This window comes from Momordica charantia (assembly GCF_013281855.1).
Source record: "Momordica charantia cultivar OHB3-1 chromosome 10 unlocalized genomic scaffold, Mcharantia_2.0 BLBB01000010.1, whole genome shotgun sequence".
Lineage (NCBI taxonomy): Eukaryota > Viridiplantae > Streptophyta > Magnoliopsida > Cucurbitales > Cucurbitaceae > Momordica > Momordica charantia.
This window is the reverse complement of record NW_028275158.1, coordinates 8045656-8058289: the sequence shown is the minus strand read 5'-3', so window position 1 is coordinate 8058289 and position 12634 is coordinate 8045656. Positions and strand designations below refer to the sequence as shown.

The 12634-nt window shown below is 37.1% G+C and overlaps 2 protein-coding genes across 3 annotated transcripts; one reads left to right on the top strand and one right to left on the bottom strand.

Moving 5' to 3' along the window:
* The first annotated feature begins 158 nt into the window (after positions 1-158).
* Positions 159-7021, top strand: LOC111012839 (Protein kinase superfamily protein). Its single transcript, XM_022287113.2, has 9 exons — positions 159-404; positions 549-1250; positions 2297-2581; positions 2744-3061; positions 3596-3823; positions 4123-4223; positions 5109-5220; positions 5717-6184; positions 6332-7021. The coding sequence occupies exons 2-9, from the start codon at positions 843-845 to the stop codon at positions 6536-6538; spliced, it is 2127 nt and encodes a 708-aa protein (XP_022142805.1). The 5' UTR covers positions 159-404; positions 549-842; the 3' UTR covers positions 6539-7021.
* Positions 7022-7905: 884 nt separating this feature from the next.
* Positions 7906-11552, bottom strand: LOC111012861 (beta-glucuronosyltransferase GlcAT14B). Of its 2 annotated transcripts, XR_002601622.2 has the most exons (6): positions 11217-11552; positions 9689-10396; positions 9533-9608; positions 9330-9445; positions 8190-8868; positions 7906-7994 (listed from the first exon to the last, which is right to left on the bottom strand). XR_002601622.2 is itself a non-coding variant. In XM_022287157.2 (5 exons), exons 2-5 carry the CDS (start codon positions 10254-10256, stop codon positions 8369-8371), a joined length of 1260 nt encoding a protein of 419 aa, XP_022142849.1. In that variant the 5' UTR covers positions 10257-10396; positions 11217-11552; the 3' UTR covers positions 7906-8368. The 2 variants fall into 2 exon arrangements, 1 of the variants encoding a protein (XP_022142849.1); XM_022287157.2 differs by having other exon boundaries at positions 7906-8868.
* Positions 11553-12634: the final 1082 nt, after the last annotated feature.

Below are 12634 nucleotides of genomic sequence, written 5' to 3'. Positions count from 1 at the left end.
TAACGCCTAAAATGCAGTTAGTTATTAAAGTAATTAAATGTGGCACTGTGTAACACTCGCTAACAGAAGCGCGTGGAGTAACCGAGAAGAATGTTATGGGCAGTTCACGGCCACTCTCTCTCTTACTGAAAGCTGCAGAAACAATTATGATAATTTCGCATTTCATTTTTTTTTTTCATAAAAAAATTTGATTTTTCCGTTTCTTGATTCACCTTCTGTTATCATTGTGCCCTAGATCCATGTCTTCCTTCTTCTTCAGGCCCCAGTTCACTCCATAAGCTTCAGCCTTCACTCTCTTTTTCCCTCTATCTGCATTTTTTCCCCATTTTTTCTAAGCCTTTTTCTCGCCTAGGGAACCTGAAACTGCTTCGAGGGTCATCCCTTTTGTTCATCATTAGCTTTTTGTAAGTTCAGTTGATGGTTTTATTTGTTGGGTTTTCTTCTGCGCACCTTTTGGGAGTGCAGAGATTTTCCACAGACTGCAACCGCGGTTCTGGAATGTATGTATTAATGTAATTGGGTATTTATCTGCGTCTCAATTTTGGTAGGATTCTGCAAGATTTTGGGGGTTTAGTTGCGGAAATTGCTTTGGTTTTTTGCTGCTGCAAAAGGGGGGTTGCTATTCTGGCTGAGTTGGGTTTTACTGCAATTTAATGCTGAAGGGTAATTGCAGTTGCAATGAGTTGAGTTGTGGGTGTTTTAGGTTTAATTTTTGAGCTTCTTTTGTTGAGTTTCCACGATATGGGAATGTTAGAAGAGGAGGATATATCAGTAATGAATGATTTTGAAGGGTGAATATTGATTCTGAAAGAGGATTTTGTTGGGGGTGGTTTTATTACATTATGGGTTGCGTTTGTTGTAAGCCCTCTGCTATAGAAGATAGCAAGGAGAGCCCAAGGGAGAGATTGTCAAGTAAGACCTCCTCCGACCTGCGGGTGGCAAGAGTGACTTCGTCATCGAGGGAGGAAGCTTATCGATCTAAAGATCAGCATGATGGTAATGATGCAAGAGTGGTGTTGATTGACAAGCAGGTGAATGGGTCGGGTCGACTGCAGAGTGAGAATCTTGAGAGGAAGCGAGAGAAGATGGAGTATCTGGGTGCTCAACATCCTGCAATGGGTAGAATTCCGAAGGCAGCAGAGGGGGATCACATTGCTGCAGGGTGGCCACCGTGGCTGGCTGCAGTTGCTGGAGAGGCAATCAGAGGGTGGTTACCCCGACGGGCCGATTCTTTTGAGAAATTGGATAAAGTATGCTCTTTTGATGATTTGATTTTGAATTTATGTTACTGGCCCCCTCCCAACACACACACACCCCCAGAAAAGAAAAAGGAAAGGGAAAGAAGAAAATGGACACATATACACGCCCCATCCTGAAAAAGTTGGGCATTTGATTGAAAATTTCAAGTTTTGGGAAATCTTAATATGTAATTTAGGGTTTAGATTTCAATGTTTCCATCACATCATTTATAGAAAATTATGCCGTTGGAAAATTTACTTCTTGTTTCAGTTAAAAGTGACATTTCTAATTGGGCAAGAGACGACTTATTTGTACTCATGAAATGATTTAGACGTCAAGGTGGCAGTTTTGCTAAGGAATATAGTTCCCCTAGCGTTTTCTTATAAAATGAAAGATATATAAGGTGACCCAACATGCCTTTTATTGGAGCTGTCCTCGCATTAACATCTTTTATTGGAACTGCCCTCACATTCTTTTTAGCTCAATGATGACTAATGTAGCTTGTCTTACAAGGATTGACTAAAAATTAATTTCTGCAGCAGCATATTTGTAATAATGAGAATAGGGAGCTTGAAACTTTCATAATTTGCATTAATTATTTTTTTCTAAAGGGAAACGGTAAAATATGCTGCTAAACACTTTTCTTTTAGGTTTTAAATGAATAAAATCTTAACATATGCTATGGTTAGAAATTAGATGGTCGTAGTTTTGGCGTACAGTATGTATTGCTGACTTCCTCCACTCATGCCCATTACAGCATGTTACATTCAATTGGATTCTTTTGGTATTTTTTAGTAATCCTCTAGTTGCAGTGTCCAAGAAAAAAAAAGGAACAAAATCCATATGCTTTTCTCCATTCCTTGTTCCATTACCATTGTCTTTGGGAACATGTGGAAATGGCCCCAGTGAAGAAATCTCATAATCAAGAGTGATAATATTTGGAATAAATCGAATTAAGTGCTGTTCCTTATAGCATTATAACAATCTTGTGGTATTGCCGTATTGGTCATTTAAATTTTTCGGATGATAGTTAATGTTTACATGACTACTTATGCAGATTGGCCAAGGAACTTATAGTAATGTATATAGGGCTCGTGACCTTGACCAAAAGAAAATTGTTGCTCTGAAGAAAGTAAGGTTTGACAACCTGGAACCTGAGAGTGTGCGCTTTATGGCAAGGGAAATCCACATTTTGCGAAGACTTGATCATCCGAATGTGATAAAGTTAGAAGGTCTAGTTACATCAAGGATGTCTTGCAGCCTCTATCTTGTTTTTGAGTACATGGAACATGACTTGGCTGGACTAGCTTCACACCCTGGTCTGAAGTTTACAGAATCTCAGGTAATTGCAGAATTTTAGTTTAATATAATTTATCAATGTCAAGGTTTTGCTCCTTAATGTCTAGAAGATTTAATCATTTTAAGATACTACGTTTGCATTCTTTCAGTTCACTTAGTAATATTTGAATCACTGATGCTTGAAGTTTAATTTATCTTGGGTCAGGTCAAATGTTACATGCAACAACTTTTACGTGGCCTTGATCATTGCCACAGTCATGGAGTTCTACACCGTGATATAAAGGGCTCCAATCTTTTGATTGACAATAATGGCATTTTGAAAATTGCAGACTTTGGTCTAGCAAGTTTTTTTGATATCCACCAAAATCAGCCACTGACAAGCCGGGTTGTAACTCTTTGGTATCGACCACCTGAGCTTTTACTTGGTGCCACGTATTATGGTACAGCTGTAGATTTGTGGAGCACTGGCTGCATACTCGCTGAATTGTATGCTGGCAAGCCCATTATGCCAGGAAGAACAGAGGTATATTATTTTAAGCTGAGTTCTTTGAATATGTAGGTTGAACCACCTAGCTGATTGTTATCTTATGAGATCATGTTTATTCAATAATTTATTTCTGGTTCCTGACTTTATAATACAACTCAAGTCAGTTTATAGCAATTTATCTAACAATCATATCCAAACAAGTTATAAGCTTTTTGGACTGCATCATCTCATTTAGGGATTAGTTCCTGTCAAAAACTATTGAAACAAGATTTGAACTTTGTTGCTTTGACAATCTAATATTCTTTAGCTTGAGCTCGTGTAGATTAGATGCCCATCCCTTTTTTTTTTATAAGATTAGATGGGCATCTTATTTGACTACCTTTTGTTAATTGTTACTATGTTGTTTTTGCCAACATTGTAAATACTCAAGTAGCTGTGTTTTTCCTTGTCATAAAGTGTACCAATCAGAAGTTGCACTCTTTTTTTATGTTTCTATCTCATGTTAGCTGTCATGATTTCCTAGCATTATGGTTATAAGGTTAATGTTAAAACTTGATTTATATGTTGTAGGTGGAACAGCTACATAAAATATTTAAGCTATGTGGCTCACCATCAGAGGATTATTGGAGAAAATCAAGGTTGCCACATGCGACCATATTTAAGCCCCAACAGCCCTATAGGCGCTGTGTTGCAGACACATTTAAGGATTTCCCTGCACCAGCTTTAGCTCTTATTGAGACGTTACTCTCTATAGATCCTGCTGATCGTGGGTCTGCTGCTCTTGCCCTTAAAAGCGAAGTATGTTGTGTTGGATGATTTAATTTTTCTTATAGGACTGTTATAGTAGAGTATCCAATTTCCATCTATTCCATATGGTTTTATTCTCTATATGAAAATTTTATTTTTTTTGGGGAATATTATGAAGGTGCATTGATCTCACGGTCTTATTTAATAGCCCATCGTTTTTCTTCCTCCATGAGTACTTTATTTTTTGTGGAGCACAAGCTCCATCAGTGTTTGTGGTGTCTTTCCTGTTCTTTGGATCTAGATACTACAATTTGTTTATGTTCCTGACTATTTTGGTTTATACATTTCAGTTCTTTTCAACAAAGCCACTTCCGTGTGATCCTTCTAGCTTGCCGAAGTATCCTCCCAGCAAAGAATTTGATGCTAAGATAAGGGATGAGGAGGCCAGAAGGTATTTGATATGCTACAAAAATATATTAAAATTTAGCATTTATTTTTATCTTGGCTGAAGAAGAGTATCAGTTCCTTTCCTTACTGGAATCTTATAAATAAATATATTTTTAGTATGATATTCTTTATGCATCTTGAGAAAAAGAAAGCTTAGTGTTGGTTAGTTCTCAACATCACCAATGGTTACCTGTACCATTATAAATCTTATCAACTTTTCTCCCTTTGCTGAAGAGTATCAAGTCCTATCAAGTCTGTTGCCTTACTAAAACCTTATAAGGAATTATCCTTTATTTTTTTCCTTTTTCTTTGTAATGTTTGAAATTCTTTATGCTTCCGGAATAGATTAAACTTAGTGGTTACTTTTCAACATCACTTCAAGATTCTGGTACTAGTAGGTACACAAGCCGAAACCATGAAAAGGGACTTGGTTTGGATATATTTTGAAGTTCATATGTTGGTTGGTTTGGTTTCCTAAAGTACAAAACTAGAAAATAGTTTATCAGTTTGTTTTCCTAAAGTATAAAACTCGAAAATAGTTACCTCTTTGGTTTGGATGTATTTAGTTGGTTTTTGGGGGAGAAGCCTGAACCCACCTTCTCACACCCTACATACTATTAGAAATTATACTGATTTTTTCTCTCTTGGCTGATGAGTATTGAGTTCCTTTCTAAAATTTCAAGAGTTATATATGTTATTCCCAAAATGTTATAGATTCTACGTACCTCCTGGAAAAAGTTAAACTCAGGAATTTTAAATTTCACCTGGAGGTACTGTCCATATAGATCTCAGACTGCACTTTGTCCTTGTTTCCCGTCGTTCTATCAGACTTGCATCATGAGAACAATTTATGTGGTTTCTAAACAACTTCCCTTGATTAATTTGGTAGACAAGGAGCAGTTGGAAGCAAGGGACATCGACTAGACCTCCAAAGGAAAGATAGAGAGTCTCGAGCCGTCCCTGCACCAGATGCCAATGCTGAGTTAGCCTCGTCAATGCAGGTAACATTCTGTTAAAAGTTCTTTCTTGAGGTGTTGCAATCTAACTGGGGAGCTCAACTATTGTATGACTAATGAATCCTGTTAGTTTTGCCAGTTGACTCTCGTGCACTTTATGTTTCTCTTATATTGTATCCTTACGGACATCTTAAGAACTTTTTTTTAACCCTTCCCTTGAGGAGCCGAGCTGCTTATCTTCTCCTTGAGGCACTTAGCCCAGTGGTATTATTGATCTTGATCAATCATATTCGTTACTATTTTCAAAATGTGCAGAAGCGGCTGCATTGCTGTCGTTTTGTGTTCTCATATTTTGGTTAGATATTCATCTTTTAACCAAAACTGGATATCTTTTATCGGATTCCCAGTCACCAGTTATGGTTTCTTCCTCCAGTGAGGAAGCATAACATACTCCCTCTCGAGTAACATCACATTATCTGAAGTCTGTCTAACCGCTCTATTTTTTGTTGACATGTTTTGATAATAAGATTACTGATTGCAGAAAAGACAAGGCCAGTCAAATTCGAAGAGCCGGAGCGAGAAGTTTAACCCACATCCCGAAGAAGCATCTGGCTTCCCAATTGATCCACCTAGACCTTCACAAGGAGCAGATGTAAGACTGGATTCTCAGGGGCGTCATCCCAAGAAAGCCTCACATTCAGGGCCACTTGCTCAGCGGGCTGCTTGGGCAAAGGCCAGTAAGAACCCAGATGATGCTCCAAAAATCTCAACCGGGGCCGACTCTTTCACAACTACAGGACTAGTAGCAGCTAGAAGAAGTATGCTGGCAGAAGATTGCAGGGAAAAATCTGACTCTTCACAAGGAGAGGTTCAAAAACTAATCGGCAGGTTTCCCGGTTCCTTCAAAGAAACCTCAGAGTCGTCGATGGTACCAGATCAGAAGTTCTCAAATCATAGTATTGTAGGCTCACACGACAAAGAAAGGAGCAGCACCAAAGACCCTATTCTTGTAAGTATGGCAACTACGACGCCTTCAAGCGCATTTTGGTTTTTTTGAAACTAAGATTGTAAAATATCGGCCAGTAAATGTGAGCTATATGCTTTTACAACTGTTTTCTGAGTATCTGTTCATGTGTACATGATATCAATACCACAGGTAGGTTATGGCTCAAAGGGTCATAAGATTCATTACTCTGGTCCATTGCTGGTTCCTTCTGGCAACATGGACCAAATGTTGAAGGACCACGATCGTCATATCCAAGAAGCCGTAAGACGGGCTCGGCTTGACAAAGCTAAGGGACGGAAAGTTCAAGCTGACGGGAAACAGATGTCAACAAATTCATTATTCGTATCTGGTCGTTAAGCGGGGCGATGGGTAGATATCCAAAAGACAGCAAATGGTAGAGTTCATTGTTAGGGTAAGCTGATATTACTTCAGAAATGTGATCAAATGATTGGCTGGTGGTGGTCTTGTACTTGTACAGGGAAGTCTTCCTAAGAAATATCGGGTCGGGTCGCGACTATTTTTAGCTCTAGTATTTTTTTTACTACGAAAAAAAGGGGGAAAAAACTTCCTCCCTTCTCGCACTCGAGCGTAAGGGTAACACGTGTAACTTGGTTGCAAATGATGTAGGGTCTAAATATTTTGGCCATTGTAGAGAATTTGTATTTGAATATTGGCCTTAGGCTGTATAGTTAAAGTGGATATGACATTGTTTTTGTTTCATTATCTAGAGAATTGTTGGACCAAAGAAGGAGATGTTTACTCCTACATTTTCTTATTGGCAGGCAGAGGCAGGCCTTATTTAGTATTACCTCTTCAAATTCAAATCCCCTCTTTTAGCCATTACTTTGTTCTTAGCATGCAACTATGATGGTCTAGTCCTCAGAGAATCAGGCTGCAGATGCTGACTTTTCTTGTTCATGAGTTCAAATTATGGTCATCGTTTCAAACGTATAGTTGTCTTTTGAAATTAGTCGAACTATGTGATTTCAACTGATTTTTTTGGCAGCTCCAACTAATTTGATAACTTCAAACATTGTTAGATTGAAAAGGTCGTCCAAGAATTTGTTATTGTAACTATTTTTAACCATACAAGTTTATGCTTTAAAATGAAAAGGCAAAAGAGAATTATAGCAAATATTGAAGTATTTGCCTCCATATATTTTATTTTATAGACATTAGGATTCTGAGGGTAGGTCTAAATGTAACACATAAATAAATGAAACATGATAGATTCATAGGTGTGGCAAGACCCATCACCTTTGGAATAATTTGCTATAATTTCAAAATAAAATATGTCATAGTCAACCCTTAATATGATTTTCCACCAATAGTTTTTTAATGAAAAGTTGAAAGTGGAATCAGATATTCCACAAATACAAAAAGTCAACACTGCCATAATAATAACCCAATTTGGCTTATCTTCCAATTCTTTTTCCTTGTTTTTGGATTGAGTCAATGTTAGGTCCATTTCACTTCCACAAAATTGATCAACAAATTAATGGACAATATGACAGTGTCCTTTTTTTCTTCCTTGAGAAATAGTCAATTCAGATTTGAATGTTTAATAAATTTATCATACCCATTTAATTCCTTAGTTGAATTCTTCCTAATAACTAGAGTTCATTTATGATGGCAAAATGGACCATGAAAAAAAGATGAACTAATATGTAAATATTTACTGTAAAGAAGTCACGTGGGACGATCTCGACATCGAGAGTGAGAAGTAGCAAATGGCCTTGAATCGAGTGGTTAGAGGTTTTATTTATTTAACTCTTTTCCCATTCAACGTACAAAGGGCAGCTTGGTCAACAAACTGAAAATTCATGAAGAAATACAACATCTAAATAAGCTCAAAATGAAAATGAGAGATTAAAAAAATTTGCAACATTTATAAGAATATTGTGGGATGAAGTTTTTGTGTAAATAATAGAACTCGGTAACTTTGGTTAATAAGCTCCAACGATCCCAACCTGTGGAAAAATGCATTTATGCTAATATTTGCACTAACCTTCTTCAGATTATAATGGATATTGTAGCCATGGTTTGTATATCTCCTTCCCTGCATTTTAGCAATGGACTGCGTTTTTTGAGTTGATGGACGAACCCGGGATTTAACGTTCTCCTCCTCCGCCTCCGGCTTCCTCGAATGTGTAGTTCGAGTCTTATTGCAAGAAACTCGGACAAGAATCATTTACACTGGTTTTCCCCAGACTTAGCTGCCAAAACAAGTCTAGCTACAAGACGGTGAAGCCGTTGAGCTCCTTCGCCTGGCTTGAGTTTCATCGGATTACCGACTGTGGAACACTTGGGGTGGCCTGCGCACCAACCACCAGGAGTGAAGCCCCCTTTCTTCCGACGAAGCAAATCCTTGTCAATCTGGTCTAGCACAGGATCGTCGTGTTTGAACTTCCGAGCAAAGGCAGCATTGCTTGTGATCATCTTCTCCGTGTCGTTAAGAGAAAGTATGTGTGGATGCTGTTGGGGGGGGAAGTCCCAAGAGATGTAATGCAAGTCGTGGTTCACAGCCGTGGTAGCAAACTCGGGCACGTTGCATATGACCGTGTGGAAGTAACCTTCGGGCGACGAAACGAAATTAGTGTAGTACATGAGAAGGGTCCTTGGAAGATTATCCCAACCCCAAACCAAGTATTCCACAAACGCACGAGACAGGACCATCCATGCCGAACCTGCAGAAGGAGAGGCATGTTATCCAATTGTTCCAAAAAATTAGACCATGCAGGCCCATCCATCACAATGTATCTCCTTTAACAAGTAAATTTTAACATTTGGAACATGTTCATATTTTTCTTCTAACCAGGATTATCTGCATAATGAATGTTCAAACATTACAGAATCTCGAAAGATTCAATCTTCCCACAAAACTGAATATACTCAACTAGTTCTCTTGATGAGGAAAAGGGTCCTACCAAGTAAAAGACTAGTTCAAACTCCACTGCAAGTCAATGATCTCAATGCATTTTCAAAGTCATAACCATTTATTTTTCATTAAGATCAGAAGAATTTTCGATTCGGTCCCTTGGAAGATGATTATTTCTCGGTCAGACATTTCGACAAACAACATAGTTAACTGCAGAGCAGATTAGCTACTGTAGGGAAAAAGAACAGAGGTCTATTGAGGAATACGAACCAGTAAATAATTTAAACGCTGTTGGCAAAGTTCGCGATGGATTGACATTATATATGTCTGATTTGTTCGACATGTATAAACCAGGATCTACGATCAATGGCATTGCTCGCTTATCCCTGTAAAATACAATAAAAAAAACGACTATAAGTATATGCGATAAAATAAAGACAAGTACAAGGGAGACGAGAGAATAATATACTAACTCTTTCCACCCCAACTGGCTTGTGTGCTCAATAAAATTTAGGTTTCGATCTAAATCCGAGAACGTGTAAATAAGATCTGCAATGCAAAATCAATGAAAATTGGATTAAATGAAATAAATTGGATACAAATTTACAAGTTAAATGAAATGGACAAACCATCTTGAGTCAGAAGAGGATAATCAGAGGCACTGAGGTTGATAAACCAATCCCAGTCCTTACTCCTCTTAAGAAGAATGGCACAGGCATGAAGAGTATTAGCAACCATGGTGGGTCCCCTGTAAGTAACCATGTTGGCCTTGGTGATCACAAAAACATTCTGGACTTCAGCAAAAAGGGACTCATTCGCCACTCGGGAAGCCAATTCCAATCGTTCCTCGGCCGGTGATTCGAGGTCCAAGTGGACAACATATTGATTCAAAGGATGATACACTGCTTTAAGGACTCTCCATAGCTTTTCCAGATCACCTTTTGACCCAGAAATCAAATAACCAAAACGGGGACTTGGCGGTGGAGAAGGAGGTGAAGGTTGTACAATCTTTAATTCAGCAAAAACTCCAGTGTCATTTGTAGATATTCGAGCAGGAAAGATTGCGAAAAGCGAATTGATTGTGTAAAGTGAGGAGACAAGACCCATGTTGAATAAGGTGACAAAAAGGAATATGCATATAAGAGAGCTTATAACAAGAGGAAATAGCCATTTCTTCTCCAAGTTCAAGGACCCCATCACAAGATCTTATCATGGATCGATATCAACTCAGGTTTCTGTTCATCATTCTCCACGGCAGGGACTTGATGATTGCTCGATTCCGATAGGATCAAGGCACCAAATGACAACCCCAAGTTGTTCAAATTTGGACCAAGACCCTTAAAAAAATAGAACAAGTCAATAATTTATACCTCACACAAGGTTGCTGAACATTAACAAATATAAAAATGCCTCAAGTCTGCAAACTTTTTATATTGACAGTGAACAATAACCTCAAGCTTTGCGTGAACTACTAGCTCAAATATTTTAAAGGGAAAAAAAAACACAGCCAAAAAGTTCCGAGTTATATATCAAAACTTTGGTAAGAATTAGGAATTTGCTAATTATATAAAAATAAGATATAACTTAAGAAGCATACAAGAATGGGAAAATAAATCACATCCATGGAAAACTAAATGTATGGGTCACCAGACAAAGCCAATGGTGATATTTAAACTCAAGAGATAGTTAGGCAGAAACCCTAATCTGTACATTCTAAATCAGGCAAGAAATTGATGATGAAGATGGAATGGAAGACAACTTGTCCATTACTGGGAAAGCCATGGGAAAACACTCTGAAACAGCCAAATGCCATAGAATTCTCTCAAAACAAACGCAACCCAGATGAGCAGATCCTCAAATCATTCAACAGAAAACCAAACCATGAGGAAAAAACATCACAGAAATTCAAACAAAACCATAAATAAGAAGAGGGAACAATACAATTAGTCCAATTCGTCCAATTAGTCCAATTTGTCCAATACCCAGAAGGGGAAAATCAGAGGGGAGGATATAATTCGAATAACCCAGAAGACAAAAGCAATATAAAAGGACGAAAGCCGTCCGAAAATGAAATGGGGGAAGGAGAATACGTACAACACAAGGAAGAAACAAGGAGAAACGCAACAAGAATGAAGAGAGAGAGAGAGGGAGAGAAACCTGCCGTTGTTTATGCTTGGTGCAGAGCAATGGCGTTGGTGGAGGTTGAAAAAGAAAGAGGGAATTAAATAAGAGGGAATGGATTTAGAGAGAGAAAGAGAGAGATGACATTGAAATGGGAAGAGAAGGGAGCTTTTTTTGGGCAAAAGGGGAAGATGGAGGACAAGTGTTTATATCAGAGGCTCTTTGGTTTCTTTGGGGTTTGGATTTCTTTCGCTAAGTTTGGGAATTTCTCTCGTTTCTGCCTAATATTCTTCCCCAATTTCCTCGCTCGCATTCAACTTATCTCATAAGCTTTGCCTCGTTTCCACTTTCAAAGAGCCGCGGAATATTGGGGACTGTCTCAAACTTCTTGTAGAAAAATCATTTCTATTTCTCAAGAGCCATGACGATTTTCATCCCTACAATTTACCCGAGTTTTAATAGTTTTTTTTTTCTTTTTTCTTTCTTTTTCTGAGGTTGTGATAGGTTTTTAATTTAGTATTTACCCTTTGAAGTTTGAGTTTGAAAGAAACAAAATTATTATATGAACTATTTCGTTGTCGATGATAGTTAATTGCTCGTGACTATATGTGTGTTAAAAATCCGGAAAATATTGGGTTGAAGTATATGTTCAAGAGTTGTTGGCCCGATCATAGCTCAATGATTAAGTATATGGATTTTTTCTTAAGATTGAAGGTTTGATTATCCATTCTCTTATTTGTTTAACGAAAAATAAGTGTGTTCAATAGTTAAAGACAAATGAATGAGTAAAATGATCGAAAAAACAACTAAGATCACCTTTATATTCTAAATTTTAGCCGCAAAAATTGAATCTAGAACTTATTGGAATTTAATTAGGAGTGTTAACTATTACGGTTAATTTTTTGGTCAAAACGAACATGGATAAACCGTAATTGACAATGATATATATCCCCAACTAAGAGGTTGTGAGTTCGATAAAAAAAAAAACATAACTCAACGGTATACAACATTAATATATATATATATATATATATATATATATATATTTAGAGACCGAATTATAAAGAGGTAAATTGTAGGAACTAAAACTGTGTCCTCGTCAAAAGAAAAAAAAAATAGTGAAAAACTATATCTCTAATCACACAGTAATCTTAACTTTCAACATAACATCTATGAGTAATTTTATCATAATTTTTTTTTTCTGAAAAAAATTAAATAGGTATACAAAATAAGCATTAAATATTTTTTGGGTGAAATTTCAAAATTATCTCTTTTAAGATTGGTTAAATTAAACCATTACTATCTAGAGAGGATGAGGTTGATTATATTATTTAATTTCTAAATATTAGAAAAGTTTTATTTAATTATATATCTATTTGTTATCTATTGATTAATATTAACTAATTATTAATTTTACATTAATAAATGTTGGTGGACTTAACCTAAAATTAAAA